Here is a 13,138-nt window from a genome sequence, read left to right on the forward strand (position 1 = left end):
AGAGGTAAGAACATAGGAGAACAAGGCTTGTTCCTACGGACTATGTAGAGGTAAGAACATAGGAGAACAGGGCTTGTTCCTACGGACTATGTGGAGGTAAGAACATAGGAGAACAGGGCTTGTTCCTACGGACTATGTGGAGGTAAGAACATAGGAGAACAGGGCTTGTTCCTACGGACTATGTAGAGGTAAGAACATAGGAGAACAAGGCTTGTTCCTACGGACTATGTAGAGGTAAGAGCATAGGAGAACAGGGCTTGTTCCTACGGACTATGTAGAGGTAAGAACATAGGAGAACAGGGCTTGTTCCTACAGACTATGGGGAGGTAAGAACATAGGAGAACAGGGCTTGTTCCTACGGACTATGTGGAGGTAAGAACATAGGAGAACAGGGCTTGTTCCTACAGACTATGTGGAGGTAAGAACATAGGAGAACAGGGCTTGTTCCTACGGACTATGTAGAGGTAAGAACATAGGAGAACAAGGCTTGTTCCTACGGACTATGTAGAGGTAAGAACATAGGAGAACAGGGCTTGTTCCTATAGACTATGTAGAGGTCAGAACATAGGAGAACAGGGCTTGTTCCTATAGACTATGTAGAGGTAAGAACATAGGAGAACAGGGCTTGTTCCTACAGACGATGTAGAGTTAAGAACATAGGAGAACAGGGCTTGTTCCTACAGACTATGTGGAGGTAAGAACATACCACCATTGATTAACTAAAGCTGATCTTTGTTCGGCTTCTTTTTACCAGTTGGGTTAAAAGGCTGTCAGGAAGATAGCAACCATTTTAAAAGTAAAATTTCGTTGGAAAAGTAGTAAGTAGTAATTAAATAAAACACGGAACGTACACTGAAGTAGAAAAAGGGAAAGGATTTCCTATGGGCCTAAGCTACGAGGATGTTTAGGTTAGCTTCCTTCCCAGAGTAGCAACTTTTAGTTTTTCTGAATAAAAACCCCCATTTTTCTTTTGCTGATGTATAGTACCTGCTGCCCAGAGCTCTATGGTAGGTTAACCGACAGAGTGGAGTCTTTAAAGGGTAGGCGTCACACTCCTTCAGCTATTTCCATAGACACAAGGGTGTCTCTGCTGCAGCAAAGGATAGCACCCCCATTCCTTAGGTGATCCTGCAGAGACAAAGCCACTGGGTAGCCATGCCACCTGCTGGGTCAGCTACCTGGCACCCTGCTAGCTGCCTGTAGGTCTCAAAACTGAGCATTTGCCAATCATCTTGAGTGACAGGAACTGAGGTTTCCTGCTGCACCCGTGACTAAAATTGGAGCTGGATCAAGAGCTGTGAGTCTTTGGTTCACTCAGTGTAGAAGGGGACTGTGTGAAGAGTGCTGCCCTGGGACCTGACAGCCCAGTGGGGGGGCTCTGCTGCCCTGGGACCTGACAGCCCAGTGGGGGGGGGGGCTCTGCTTCTCTGTCTGTGTTCTCTTGTCTATGGTTGAAAATGAGAGGTGGAGAGTCTTAAACTCTCTGGGAAATCAGTAGCTCTTTTTCCCTTCAGAAATGCGTGTTCACGCACATGCCGTAGATTTGTCCATACAAGGCCAGCCGTTGAGAGGCCCCTGAGCACGGTTTGAAAGTCTGAGTTTCAGATCCTGTTCTGGCTGCATACACTGCACATGTAAGACCCTAAACTGGACAAGACAGAGAAATCAAGGATTTAGGTTGATATTGGTATCCTTTTTATTTATAGAATTCTGTTTGCCTCTAAAGAGGAGTAGTTTCAACTTCTTTGTGTGTCTTTCAAGACTATACCAGAAACGGACCTATCCAACAGGCTAAAATTGGCCAGAACATGGATGAACCAGCAGATCATTCTTCAGCAGGATGTGATAGATTCCATGAACTAAAATAGGCCATGTTCTGAACTATAAAGCATTTTAATGTGACTAAAAGAAGAGAATTAGGGGTAGAACTTAGTGCCACACTGTTTGACTTCTAGCACCATCACCCGACAGAGAGAGAGAGAGTAGGTAGATCAGCCATAGAGTGCCTCTTAGACTATAGTGAAATTTAACTCCAAATAATAACACAAGGATTGCTAGAAAATACCAAAGTGCTTGAAAATTAGTCTAAGTTGTACATAAGTCAAAGAAGAAATCTCAAGAAAAAATTGTTTAAAGTAAATACAAATGAAATTGCATCTTATCATCAGTGTAGTGAGCAGCAGAAACTGTCCTTAGAGGGACGTCTGCAGCGCATGGAGCGTCTGCTGTGATAGATGGCACTTGCCGTCTCCCGTAAGCTCTCACTGCAGTGCAATCCATGAAATGATGGCTTCTTTCTAACGTGCAGATTTTACCCAGTGATGGAAAAGATCCGTTTTCTTGTGGAAATTCCGTGGCGGACCAAGCTTTCCTCGATTCCCTCTCAGCGAGCACTGCTCAGGCCAACTCGTCTTCTGCCAATAGCAACAGCCAGGTACGTCCCTCCTCCTGTGGCCTGGACTGGCTTTCCTGAGACCGAGCTTAAGTGGAAGCTGTGGTTCAGCCTTGCTGTCATTGCTCCCCGAAAGCAGCATCAAAGTAGCTGTGGGGGGGGTGCCGAGGGGGTGTGTGTGTGCCGTGGGGGGGGGGGTGCCATGTGGGGTGTGTGCCATGGGGTGGTGGTGTGAGGGCTGTACGGCGTGAAGGGGATATCGTGGCATGACATTGTGTGGCATGAGGGGCTGAGGCATGAGCGATGTATGACATTCCTGCTGGGAATTAACACAGACCTCACCTGAAATGCCTGCTGGAGACTACAACACTAAAAACAAAAATGCAAGATAGGGTGTTAAAATTTGCTTTTGAGAGTATCCGGATTTGAATACAACCCCCCAAAGGCCAAATATTCCCCAGAATGAGGGTCTATAAAGAAGGAAGGAAGCTGATAGAGGCGGCAGTGTCTGTTTGGCCAGACCAGGGCTTTGTTATCCTCTTGTCAGGCACTCGGGCGCTTACTTATGTGCTAGTGCTGCTGGCTGTGAGTGCGCCCAGTGTGCGCTTGTGTTTTTAAGAATGTCCATATTTTCAACATGGCATGGTGGTGCGTGCCTTTAATCCTCACACTCACACTCGGGAGGCAGAGGCAGGTGGGCCTGTGAGTTCCAGGCCAGCCAGGACTGCATAGTGAGACCCTGCCTCAAATACAGAAGAAGAGCGACAGGAGGAGCACATATCATAGGTTCTGTTTTCTGTTCTTGTTCCTAAAGTCTCCAGAGCTCCATCTGTAGAACTGAGATTTAGCTCTATGAGTAACAAAACAGGGAAATGTAACAGACCCTTTGGTGTTTTGAGTTGAGTGGTTAGGTGTTCACATGAGAGGATGTTGTATCCTCTGGCCTCTTTGGGAGAAACAGTTAAATCTCCCTCAGTGATTCCCATCAGTGTCCCAGCTGGGTGGGGGCAGTGCTAGCACGTTGTTTGCTTCCTCCTTCACTTTCTAGTCCACAGGCAGCAGTTACTGAATGTTTAATCAGTGAGAAATGTCTGATGCTAATTAGTCATGCGGATGAGCTGAAGAGAGAAACACCCTCTCTAAACTCCCCCTGTTGTGAACAGTAAATGCTAACTTTCCATTCAGTTTCCCCTATACCTCGGGAAAGTCCTGCTCTGGAAGGCCCGGCAGGGGAGCCAAGCTGCAGCAGGACACACAGTATTCAAATCGAGCTGCAGCAGGACACGCAGTGTTCAAGTGAAGCCCTGGGAGCTCTCCACAGGTGTAATGAGGTGGAGCCTTGAATACACACAGGACCTCTCCTTTAAGACAGTAACATAAATCGTGGGGTGGCTTCTCGGTGGACTTACCAACTAGTAACCTATTGACTGTGTTGAGCTTTAAGTGCTTTTGGAAGGGAACAGTAAGCTGTGGGAGCTGGAGCCCACTCATTGGTATCTTACACTTCAGTGTCTCCTTTGTAAACTAGTTTGCTAGTGTGATTGAAATGCCAAGCAGAAATCCACCTTAACAAAAATAAGTCTCAATCATAGTCCACCTGCAGGGTCTGACCCAGTTCAGATATGAAAAGTCATGGAGGCCATGGCCTGTCTTCCTGGGTTGGCGTGAGAGAAGTCATCTAATCACCTAAACTCAGAGATGAGACAGATTCAGCGTGTTCTCCCAGAAGGCACCTGTCCTGCTCGGGCTGCCTGTTTAGTTACCAGGTGCAGGTGCTTGCTCTAGGTGCCCTAGGATGTCCACGGGAAGCAAGATACAGCAAACTCATCACTGCACAGCCAGCAGCTGCCACTAGAGAAGCCCACATGCCTGGTCTGGACTGTGTCTTACACCATAGTACCCTGAATGACCATGGGAGCTTAAGGACTGAATGGGCTCAGATCAGACGTTCTGTGTGAGCCTGCAGCACAGATGACATGCTATGTTTCATGTTACATCACATCAAGATACACAGTGTCTGGGCAGTCATTGCTGAGACCAGGGGACACCTGGACTATCTGGGTGACAATTTTTTCCCATTACATTGCATTTTATCCTCTGTCCAGAAAGGAATCTGCGTGGAATGAATTTGATGCTACTCACTGTCCTCCTAACAGCCTGCTGCCTGTTGTTAACATGGCCGGAACCACTGCTCTTTTCCTCCTGTGTGTGCAGGCTTGGCTTGTTCCTGTCCCATCATCAGCTGAGCTGTAGCTACCTGGATACCTGATGCAGCTTTAGAGTTCAGGACCAATGTAGAATTCTTTCTCTTTAATTGCTGATGTTTTATGGCTGCTTCAGAGCAGCGAATGAGTTGTCCTCTTCCTTCTTTTGCCTAGTATCGTGACCTGAGGATTCATGTTGATGGGCCCAGTGCAGTTAAGCCCACTGAGCTCTGCCGTTTTCTCTGTTTGTGGTTGCCTCCCCGGGAGAACTCCTTCAGTTGTTTCCCTACATTGAGTAGATTTCGGGGCTCCCTTTCTCTGACTGGGTCAGCCTCAGTTGGCTATTTTTTTTTCTCTTTGATATGGGTCATATTTTCCTGCTTCTTCATTCCTGGTAGTTTCCTTATTGAATGCCAGACTTTCTGATTTTTCTTTGCAGTGCTAAGTATCTTGCACCCTCATTAATATTTTGAACCTAATGATATATATAAGTTGTTTTTAAATGCCCATTTCTCTTTGGCTTTAACTTTTCTAAGTGTGAACAGAGGAATATTTCACTTAGGGGTATCTTTGCCCTGCTGCTGAAGGGAACCCTTGCAGTCCACTGTGCACTGTGAGATGCTCTGCTGTGTTAGGATTTTGCTCTGCATCTCCTCTCCTGGTCCTCCTCTGACTTACAGAGATTCCTCACAATGACTTTATTAGATGTCAGCTCTAGACCTAGGCCCTCTGTAGACCCGGAGCTTCCTGGGTTCAGATCTAGACCCAGGCCCTCTGTAGACCCGGAGCTTCCTGGGTTCAGATCTAGACCCAGGCCCTCTGTAGACCCGGAGCTTCCTGGGTTCAGATCTAGACCCAGGCCCTCTGTAGACCCGGAGCTTCCTGGGTTCAGATCTAGACCCAGGCCCTCTGTAGACCCGGAGCTTCCTGGGTTCAGATCTAGACCCAGGCCCTCTGTAGACCCGGAGCTTCCTGGGTTCAGATCTAGACCCAGGCCCTCTGTAGACCCAGAGCTTCCTGGGTTCAGATCTAGACCCAGGCCCTCTGTAGACCCGGAGCTTCCTGGGTTCAGATCTAGACCCAGGCCCTCTGTAGACCCGGAGCTTCCTGGGTTCAGATCTAGACCCAGGCCCTCTGTAGACCCGGAGCTTCCTGGGTTCAGATCTTGTCATGCTCGCACTCCAGCCCTCATCTTAGGCTCCACCTCAGCAAGTCTCAGAGCTCTGGGCTCTGTGAGATCCTGGCAGCAAATGGGGCATTTGTAAATCCCCTCTTGTTTCCTGTAACCCAGGATCACTGTCCTTGGGGGCCCGGTGATTTGAAAAGTTTCCTCTATGTTGTCATTTTTTAGCATGAGTGGGAATGTGAACTGGGTCCCGATGGTCCTTCTGGGTTACCTTTTCTGTGCCCTGACTTCCAGGATGTACTTTATTTGCATCTGTGAGATGAGAACGGTGTCATTCATTTCACTCCATAGACACCTTCTAGTGTTTGTTCCATGCTGAGCACTGGTGGATCTAGGACACGGGCTCCATAGGTTGTCAAGGAAGTCAGTGACCATATTCCAACAAAAGCACATACCTGAGGACGTTTACTTTTGCCTCTTCTGTCCCTCGCTGTGGCTCTCAGTCTGCCTTGAGGTAACAGGGTGGCTCTGGTCTTCCTGACTGGGCTCCCACACAATTGGTGCTTTTGAAAGGAAAGGGTTAAAATCCTGACATTTTGCAGTCTCAACTGTGTATTTTTTCTGGGTCTGTCTTGCAAGTTATATGACATGCATTGTATTTGTCATGCCCATCCTCACCCCTGTTGGGGGAGGCTGTTTGTTTGTTCCCGGCTGCCAAGACCACGAAATAATCACACAGAAACTATATTATTTGCAATACTGTTTGGCCAATAGCTTAAGCATATTTTTGGCTAACTCTTACATTTTAAATTAACCCATTTTTTTCATCTCTGTATTGCCACATAGCTGTGGCTTACTGAGTAAAGTTCCAGTGCATCTGTCTTTGGTGGCAGCCACATGACTTCTCCTTGACTCTGCCTACTCTCCCTGTATATGTCTCTTTTAGCCTGGCTATATTTTGTTAAGCCATTGGGCAAAAGCAGCTTTTTTATTAATCAATAAAAGCAACACATATACAGAAGGACTTCCCACACCATTTTCCTTTCCTGTTTTAGTGGATATAGTCAACCACGTTGGGCACCAATTTGTTGGGCGAAGCTGTTTGTTCCTGTCTGCCCAGACAATGAAATGACCACACAGAAACTATATTGTTGGCAGTACTATTTGGCCAATAGCTTAAGGGTATTTTTAGCTAGCTCTTTTATCTTTAGTTAACCCATCTTCATTAATCTGTGTATCACCACATGGCTGTGGCTTACTGCTGGGTAAAGTTCCATCTCCAGCGTCTGTCTCCAGTGGAGCTAACGTGGCTTCTCATTGATTCTGCCTTCTCTCTCTCTCTCTCTCTCTCTCTCTCTCTCTCTCTCTCTCTCTCTCTCTCTCTCCATATATATATATATGGCTATATTCTGTTTAAGCCATTGACCGAAAGCACCTTCTTTTTAACCAATAAAAGCAACACATATACAGAAGGACTCCCCACACCCCACACCCACACCCCTTGTAGCTTGCGATTATTTTTAGTGCTTCAGTGGTACTGTGTGGTACCAAGCAAACAGGCTTGGGAAGATACAGCACACTACCACAGAGTTGGCTGCTGTGTGCATTGTTTGTGAGTAGGTGGCATGCTGGGACTTTTTGTCTTTGTTTTGAACTTTCAGGTTTTGGTTAAAACTTTGCTATATGTTATCCCCGCTCACCGAGTACCTTTTTATTTTAAGGTGAACATTTTGGCTCAGATTGGTTGTGCTGAAAGTCTCAGCCAGTCACCCCCTTCTTCTTCTTCTCCTTCTCCTTCTTCTTCCATAAATAAGGTAAATTTGAGGTGTGAATAACTACATGAAGAAATAATCCTTTACCAGCCCGACAGGTATTATTTTCGTATGTGGGGATTTGAGGAAGCTCTTCTGGGTCTTGGTTGGCCAGATGTGATGGAAGAGTCAGGGTCTACAGGCTGCTAGCCGAGACTTTTACTGAGGCCTGACTGGTGTTTGTGCCCGGCACCCAGTGAGCTCTAGTGAGTGACAGTAGACACTGTACCAGAAGGGGCAGAAAAGAAAGGACTGAAAGTGTTGCTCAGTGGAAATGGGGAAGAAAAGGCTAAGGAAGTGGGACCCCTTGGCTATGAAATGGAGTGGGTTAGTGTATGGCTGAGCCTGTGGTTTCAAGACAGGCAAAGAAATAAGTGGCCAAAGGATCTTTAAAACAGATCATTATATCTCTGCACGTTGCATTCTGATCAGATTTTGAAAACACCAAGCTCTTGGCTTTAAGTGCCTAGAAAGTGTGTCTCCCAAAGCCCAAGTGGTGGACATTACCACCGAGCTTCACTTCTGCCTTCTGTTCTTCAGGGTATCCAAAGGAAGCAGATCCTTGGATAGTAGAAAATATTCTAAATGTCTAGTTTTCATCTCTTTATTTTAAAATGTCTCCAGTAATGTGACCTGGCATTTAAACTGCTTGGAAACGTAACCGTCATATGACCTTCTCCTTTTAGCATAGAGGAAGAGGTAACTACTCAATGAACTCCCGGCTTAGCTCTTTTCTTTGTCATTTATTTTGGTGTGGTGTCTCACTCTGGAGCCCAAGCAGCCTCTAGAACTTGCTGTGCAGCAGGCTGGTGTCCAGCCCTTAGGCTTCCTGCCTCATCAGGTGTTTGTCTATATTCCCGGTAAATTCTCACATAAAATGATAACTCTGCCGAACCTCACCTTGTCAGTAACGTATGCACTTATCCGTTCACACTGAGAGGTTAGAGTTACCAATCCCTTCTTACGGTGTGGGAGCTGAGAAGGGTGGATTATTCATATGTGAGTAGCTAGTGAGTAGGAAAACTGGGATTCAGGCCTAGAGAAACATCAGAGCCTGCATCCTTAGTCATTGTACCCACGTGAAATTTATGTGGCCCATGGTTACAGAGCAGTTTGAATTCGCCTAGGTGTCTGGTGTCTGGCCTTTCTACCGTGCTGTGAAGTTGAGCACTGAGTAACCCATGTTTAGGTCAGTGATGGGCTTACGTGTGAGTGGCCCCGTAAGATTCGGATGGAGCCGAACACTCCCTTTAGTGCTGCACCAATGGCCTCACAGAGTACATCACTCACGTGTGTGTTGGTGCTGACCCTGCTGACCTACCCCCTGTCCATCGTGTAAAAGTGTGCATTTGGTTGTGCACAGCGCACCACAGGGACAAATGGCTGTTTGGCTGCTTTATTATCCACTGTACTTCATAGCCCGCTGGTGTAGTCTTCTTGAACAAGAAGTCACTGTAAAACCTCTGCCGCCCCGCCCCCGCAGCTGTGTCAGACAAGCAGTGAGTTGCTGCATCTCGTAATCGAATCATTCTCTCTACCCGATTTCATCTCATGTTGTTTTGTTATTGTGGCCCTGGGAGCAGTAGGCTCCTATGTATCCTAGGCACATATGTATCCCATACAGCCTTGGTAGATAATAGCTTGTCTGCCTAGGTTTATAAAAACATGCTGTCCCACAGCACAATCCCCTGGATGTAGTTCTCAGGAAGTAGCTTAGTAAACACAGTGACTGCATCTGTCATGATCATAGCTCCCCTGTGGGTATAGATACACGAGGTCACTGCTACCTTTGTGACCATCCCAAGTTCATTCTCAGGCCCTTTGGTTACAAGGTTGGTTTTCTCAGCCACTTAAGATAATGTTGTAAGTTCTTTCAGGAGATGGCTTGAAACAGCCAGGATGAGGTTACACAGGCAGTAACCTGTTATATAGCATTGTGTGTGTGTGTGTGTGTGTGTGTGTGTGTGTGTGTGTGTGTGTTATGAAATTTCAGTGGCTTTTAGATGTAAAGTTTCAGACAGGCAGCTGTGTTGAATGTACTGCTCCTGGATGTTGAACAGTGCTTAAGTTAGTTGGGGTAGGGATTAGGTAGAGAGGTTATACATAATCAGTGAATTATGGGACAAGAAGGGATTGTGTTTGCCCTACATCCAGGTAGACATTCTAAAGTGGCAGGCCTGTTGTTCAGCTGCTTATCCTTGTCTCCACTGAAGTTTTCTTTAATGTGTGTGTATTGCTCTTTAAAATGAGAATCAAGACCTACTTAAAAGTCCAGTTAAAAGAACCTACTCAAGAGCAGTTAAGGTCAATGGAAAATGGCATTCTAGCAGACGCAAGGGAATGTGCGCATCAGTGAGAGCGGGCTGTTACTCACCACACTTGCCTGCGTTTTCACTTGGGTTCGACATAGAAGTTGAAATGCTTTTCCGTTGCTTCTACCAGCACGTCTGTTGTTCTCAGCCGTCCTGTGAGCCCATCGCTGATGGAGTCACCGTTTCCAGACATCACAACACTCTCTCTCTTGTTCCTCTCCCACACAGGTTGGTGGTGGCAATGACCCTTGGTCAGCCTGGAATGCCCCCAAATCTGGGAACTGGGACAGCTCAGATGCCTGGGGCACCAGGACAGATGGAGCTGGTGCCCAGAGAAACAGCACTAACAACTGGGACGCTGCCTTCGGCCACCCGCAGGCCTACCAAGGACCAGGTGAGGGGACTTCTGCTGGAGTGACTTACAGGAAAAGCAGGCCAATGTTGCTATCCTCAAAGTCAGCACAGCTCAGCAACTCTGGCTGGAGGGTCGTGCATCTCCTCAGTGCTGACGCCATCTCCTTGGAATAGTAGGTACCTCTCAGGATGTTGTTGGTAATGCCTCCCAGCATTCCTGGGGTCCATGAATTTGCTAGAACAGTATGAACTCAGGATATCACTTGACTTACTGTTACCAGGGTATTACAAGAAGTACATCAAAGGATGCACAAGAGCAGCCAGATGAGGAGGTTCCTAAGGGAGGCGTAGGGAGAGGTGGTGCTTCCAGGCCTCTCCTGTCACACCGCCCCCAGCACTTGCATGTTCTCACCAGTGAAGACACTGTTAGAACCCTGTGGCCCTGGGGGTTTTGTGGGAAAGTCATCCCCTTGGCATGGCTGATTATTTACTTCCTCTCCAGCCAGTCTCCTCTTCACAGAGAGGGAGATGGGCTGAAGACTCTGAGCGTCCAATCATTCATAGCTGGTTTTTAAAGAGGTGAGCTTAGTTCCACAGTACACCAGGGGTCTCCTGGAGTAGAAGACACTCTGGTCATCCAGGAAATGCCAAGGCATGAGCACTGGCTCAGGAGGCTCTGCTCACTGGGTTTTAAGCAGAGGAGAGATGTATTGAAGGAGAGGCAGTCCAAAGATGAAAAAGGATATTTGCACCAGGCAGGGGTGGTAGTGGCACACACCCATGAGGCAGAGGCAAGTGGACCTCTGTGAGTTCAAGGTCAGGTGGTCTACAGAGACTCCCAGGACAGCCAAAGGAACACAGAGAAACTGTTTGGAACAGAGGATGTAACTTAGTTGGCAAAAGATCTAAGTTTGATCCCCATAACCTACTGAAAAATCCCCGGCATGGTGGCACTGAGATGGAAACAGGCAGAACCCTAGGGCTCACTTGGTGAATTCCAGGCCAGCTAGAGACTCTGTCCCAAACACATGGTCAGGGTTGGAGAGTTGGCTCCGTGTTTAAAAGCACCAGGGTTCATCCCCCAGCACTCACATGGCAACTGAGTGTCTGTACTTCAGTTTCCAAGGGATAAAGTGCCCTCTGCTGGCCTCTGTGGGCACTTCATGCACAGACGTGCTTGTGCACACACATACACACAGTGCAGACACACACGCTCCTGAAAGGATGTTCATGTCAGGTTCCCTGTATATGTACCACCACACACAAATGTACATGTGCACACACATACACAGTACAATCCCCACCCCAAGGATCTTCACGTCAGCTCTGAAACTGAAAAGATCCAGGACTGCTCTGTGTTGACAGCCTGTCATGTGAGCCTCTCAGCTTCTATGTGACACGACAGAGCCCAACAGCAGAGGACTCACTGCCTCTTCCGCGTCTGTCATCATTGCTAAGCAGTTGTTCTTAGAGGTGTCCCTTTCTCTCTAATGCTTTTGAATTAAGAAGTTTTTTTGTTTGTAAGTTTGTAATACTAAATTTGTCTATGCCAAAGCCACTAGGGTAACCAGGTCACACTGCTGTAGTCTGTGTTAATCAGAAGCTGCTCAGAGCAACAAAACAGTGCTTTTAAACAGGGTTGGGTGGTGCATGTCTTTAATCCCAGCACTTGGGAGACAGAGCCAGGTAGATCTCTTGTGAATTTGAGGCCAGCCTGGTTTACAAAAGTGAGTTACAGAACACCCAGAACTACGTAGTGAGACCCTGTCTCAAAAAGAAATCCATATTTAAGCTATAAGACAGTGATTACTGCAGTTAGACATTAACAAGCCATCACCTCATATGTGTGTGTGCGTGTGTGTGCATGTGCACACATAAATGTTTCCTAAGAGTATCTAAAATCTCTTAGCAAATCTCCAGTATACAGTAAGACATTGGCAATTGCTCCAGGCCATGCATAAGAACCATGACTTACTCCTGGAAGCTGCACTGTCTACCCTCCTGTCTGCATTCCTACATCCCCTTCCCTATCCCGTCTACATCCCTGCATACCCCTCCCTATCCCATCCCCATCCCTACATCCCCTACCTATCCCATCCCCATCCCTACATCACCCTACTTATCCCATCCCCATCCCTACATCCCCTTCCCTATCCCATCCCTATCCCTGCATCCCCCTACCTATCCCATCCCTATCCCTACATCCCCCTCCCTATCCCATCTTCATCCCTGCATCCCCTCTCTATCCCATCTCCATCCCTGCATCCTCTCTCTATCCCATCTCCATCCCTGCATCCCCCTCCCCATCTCTTCTACATCCTTGCACTCTCTCCCTGTCCCATTTACATCCATGTACCCCTCCCCATCCTGACTACATCCTTGCACCCCCTCCTCATCCTGTCTACATCCCTACACCCCTCCCCATCCTGTCTACATCCCTACACCCCTCCCCATCCTGACTACATCCCTACACCCCTCCCCATCCTGTCTACATCCCTACACCCCTCCCCATCCTGACTACATCCTTGCACCCCCTCCTCATCCTGTCTACATCCCTACACCCCTCCCCATCCTGACTACATCCCTATACCCCTCCCCATCCTGACTACATCCTTGCACCCCCTCCTCATCCTGTCTACATCCCTACACCCCTCCCCATCCCATCTACATCCTTCCATCCCCTCCTCATCCTTAGTGGTAACATTTCTCTCTGCTTCCACATGCTCAGTAGTGTTGAAGATTCTACATATGGCTGAGATGCTAGTACTTGGCCTTCTGGGTCTGGGATTGTTTAAGTGTGTGCCATAGTGTTACCTAAATAATATCACATTGAGTATGTGTTTAATAATTTCTTCACCCGTTCATGTGCTGATAACCGCCACATCCTGGCTACTGCAGGTATTGCTCCAGTGACTGTTGGAGTGAAGATAGCTCTTCAA

General features: G+C 47.5%; 1 protein-coding gene across 2 annotated transcripts in view; it reads left to right on the forward strand.

Moving 5' to 3' along the window:
* Snx9 (sorting nexin 9) overlaps positions 1-13,138 on the forward strand; it is an 87,472-nt gene that overhangs the window by 41,515 nt on the left and 32,819 nt on the right. Inside the window, exons 4-6 of one of the 2 annotated variants that reach the window (XM_075950365.1) lie at positions 2,309-2,434; positions 7,444-7,536; positions 10,074-10,239. In XM_075950365.1, the coding sequence (XP_075806480.1) occupies positions 2,309-2,434; positions 7,444-7,536; positions 10,074-10,239 (385 nt within the window). The remainder of the gene's footprint in view (positions 1-2,308; positions 2,435-7,443; positions 7,537-10,073; positions 10,240-13,138) is intronic. The other variant, XM_075950374.1, reaches the window with a different exon arrangement.

Source organism: Microtus pennsylvanicus, chromosome 1 (assembly GCF_037038515.1).
Source record: "Microtus pennsylvanicus isolate mMicPen1 chromosome 1, mMicPen1.hap1, whole genome shotgun sequence".
Taxonomy (NCBI): domain Eukaryota; kingdom Metazoa; phylum Chordata; class Mammalia; order Rodentia; family Cricetidae; genus Microtus; species Microtus pennsylvanicus.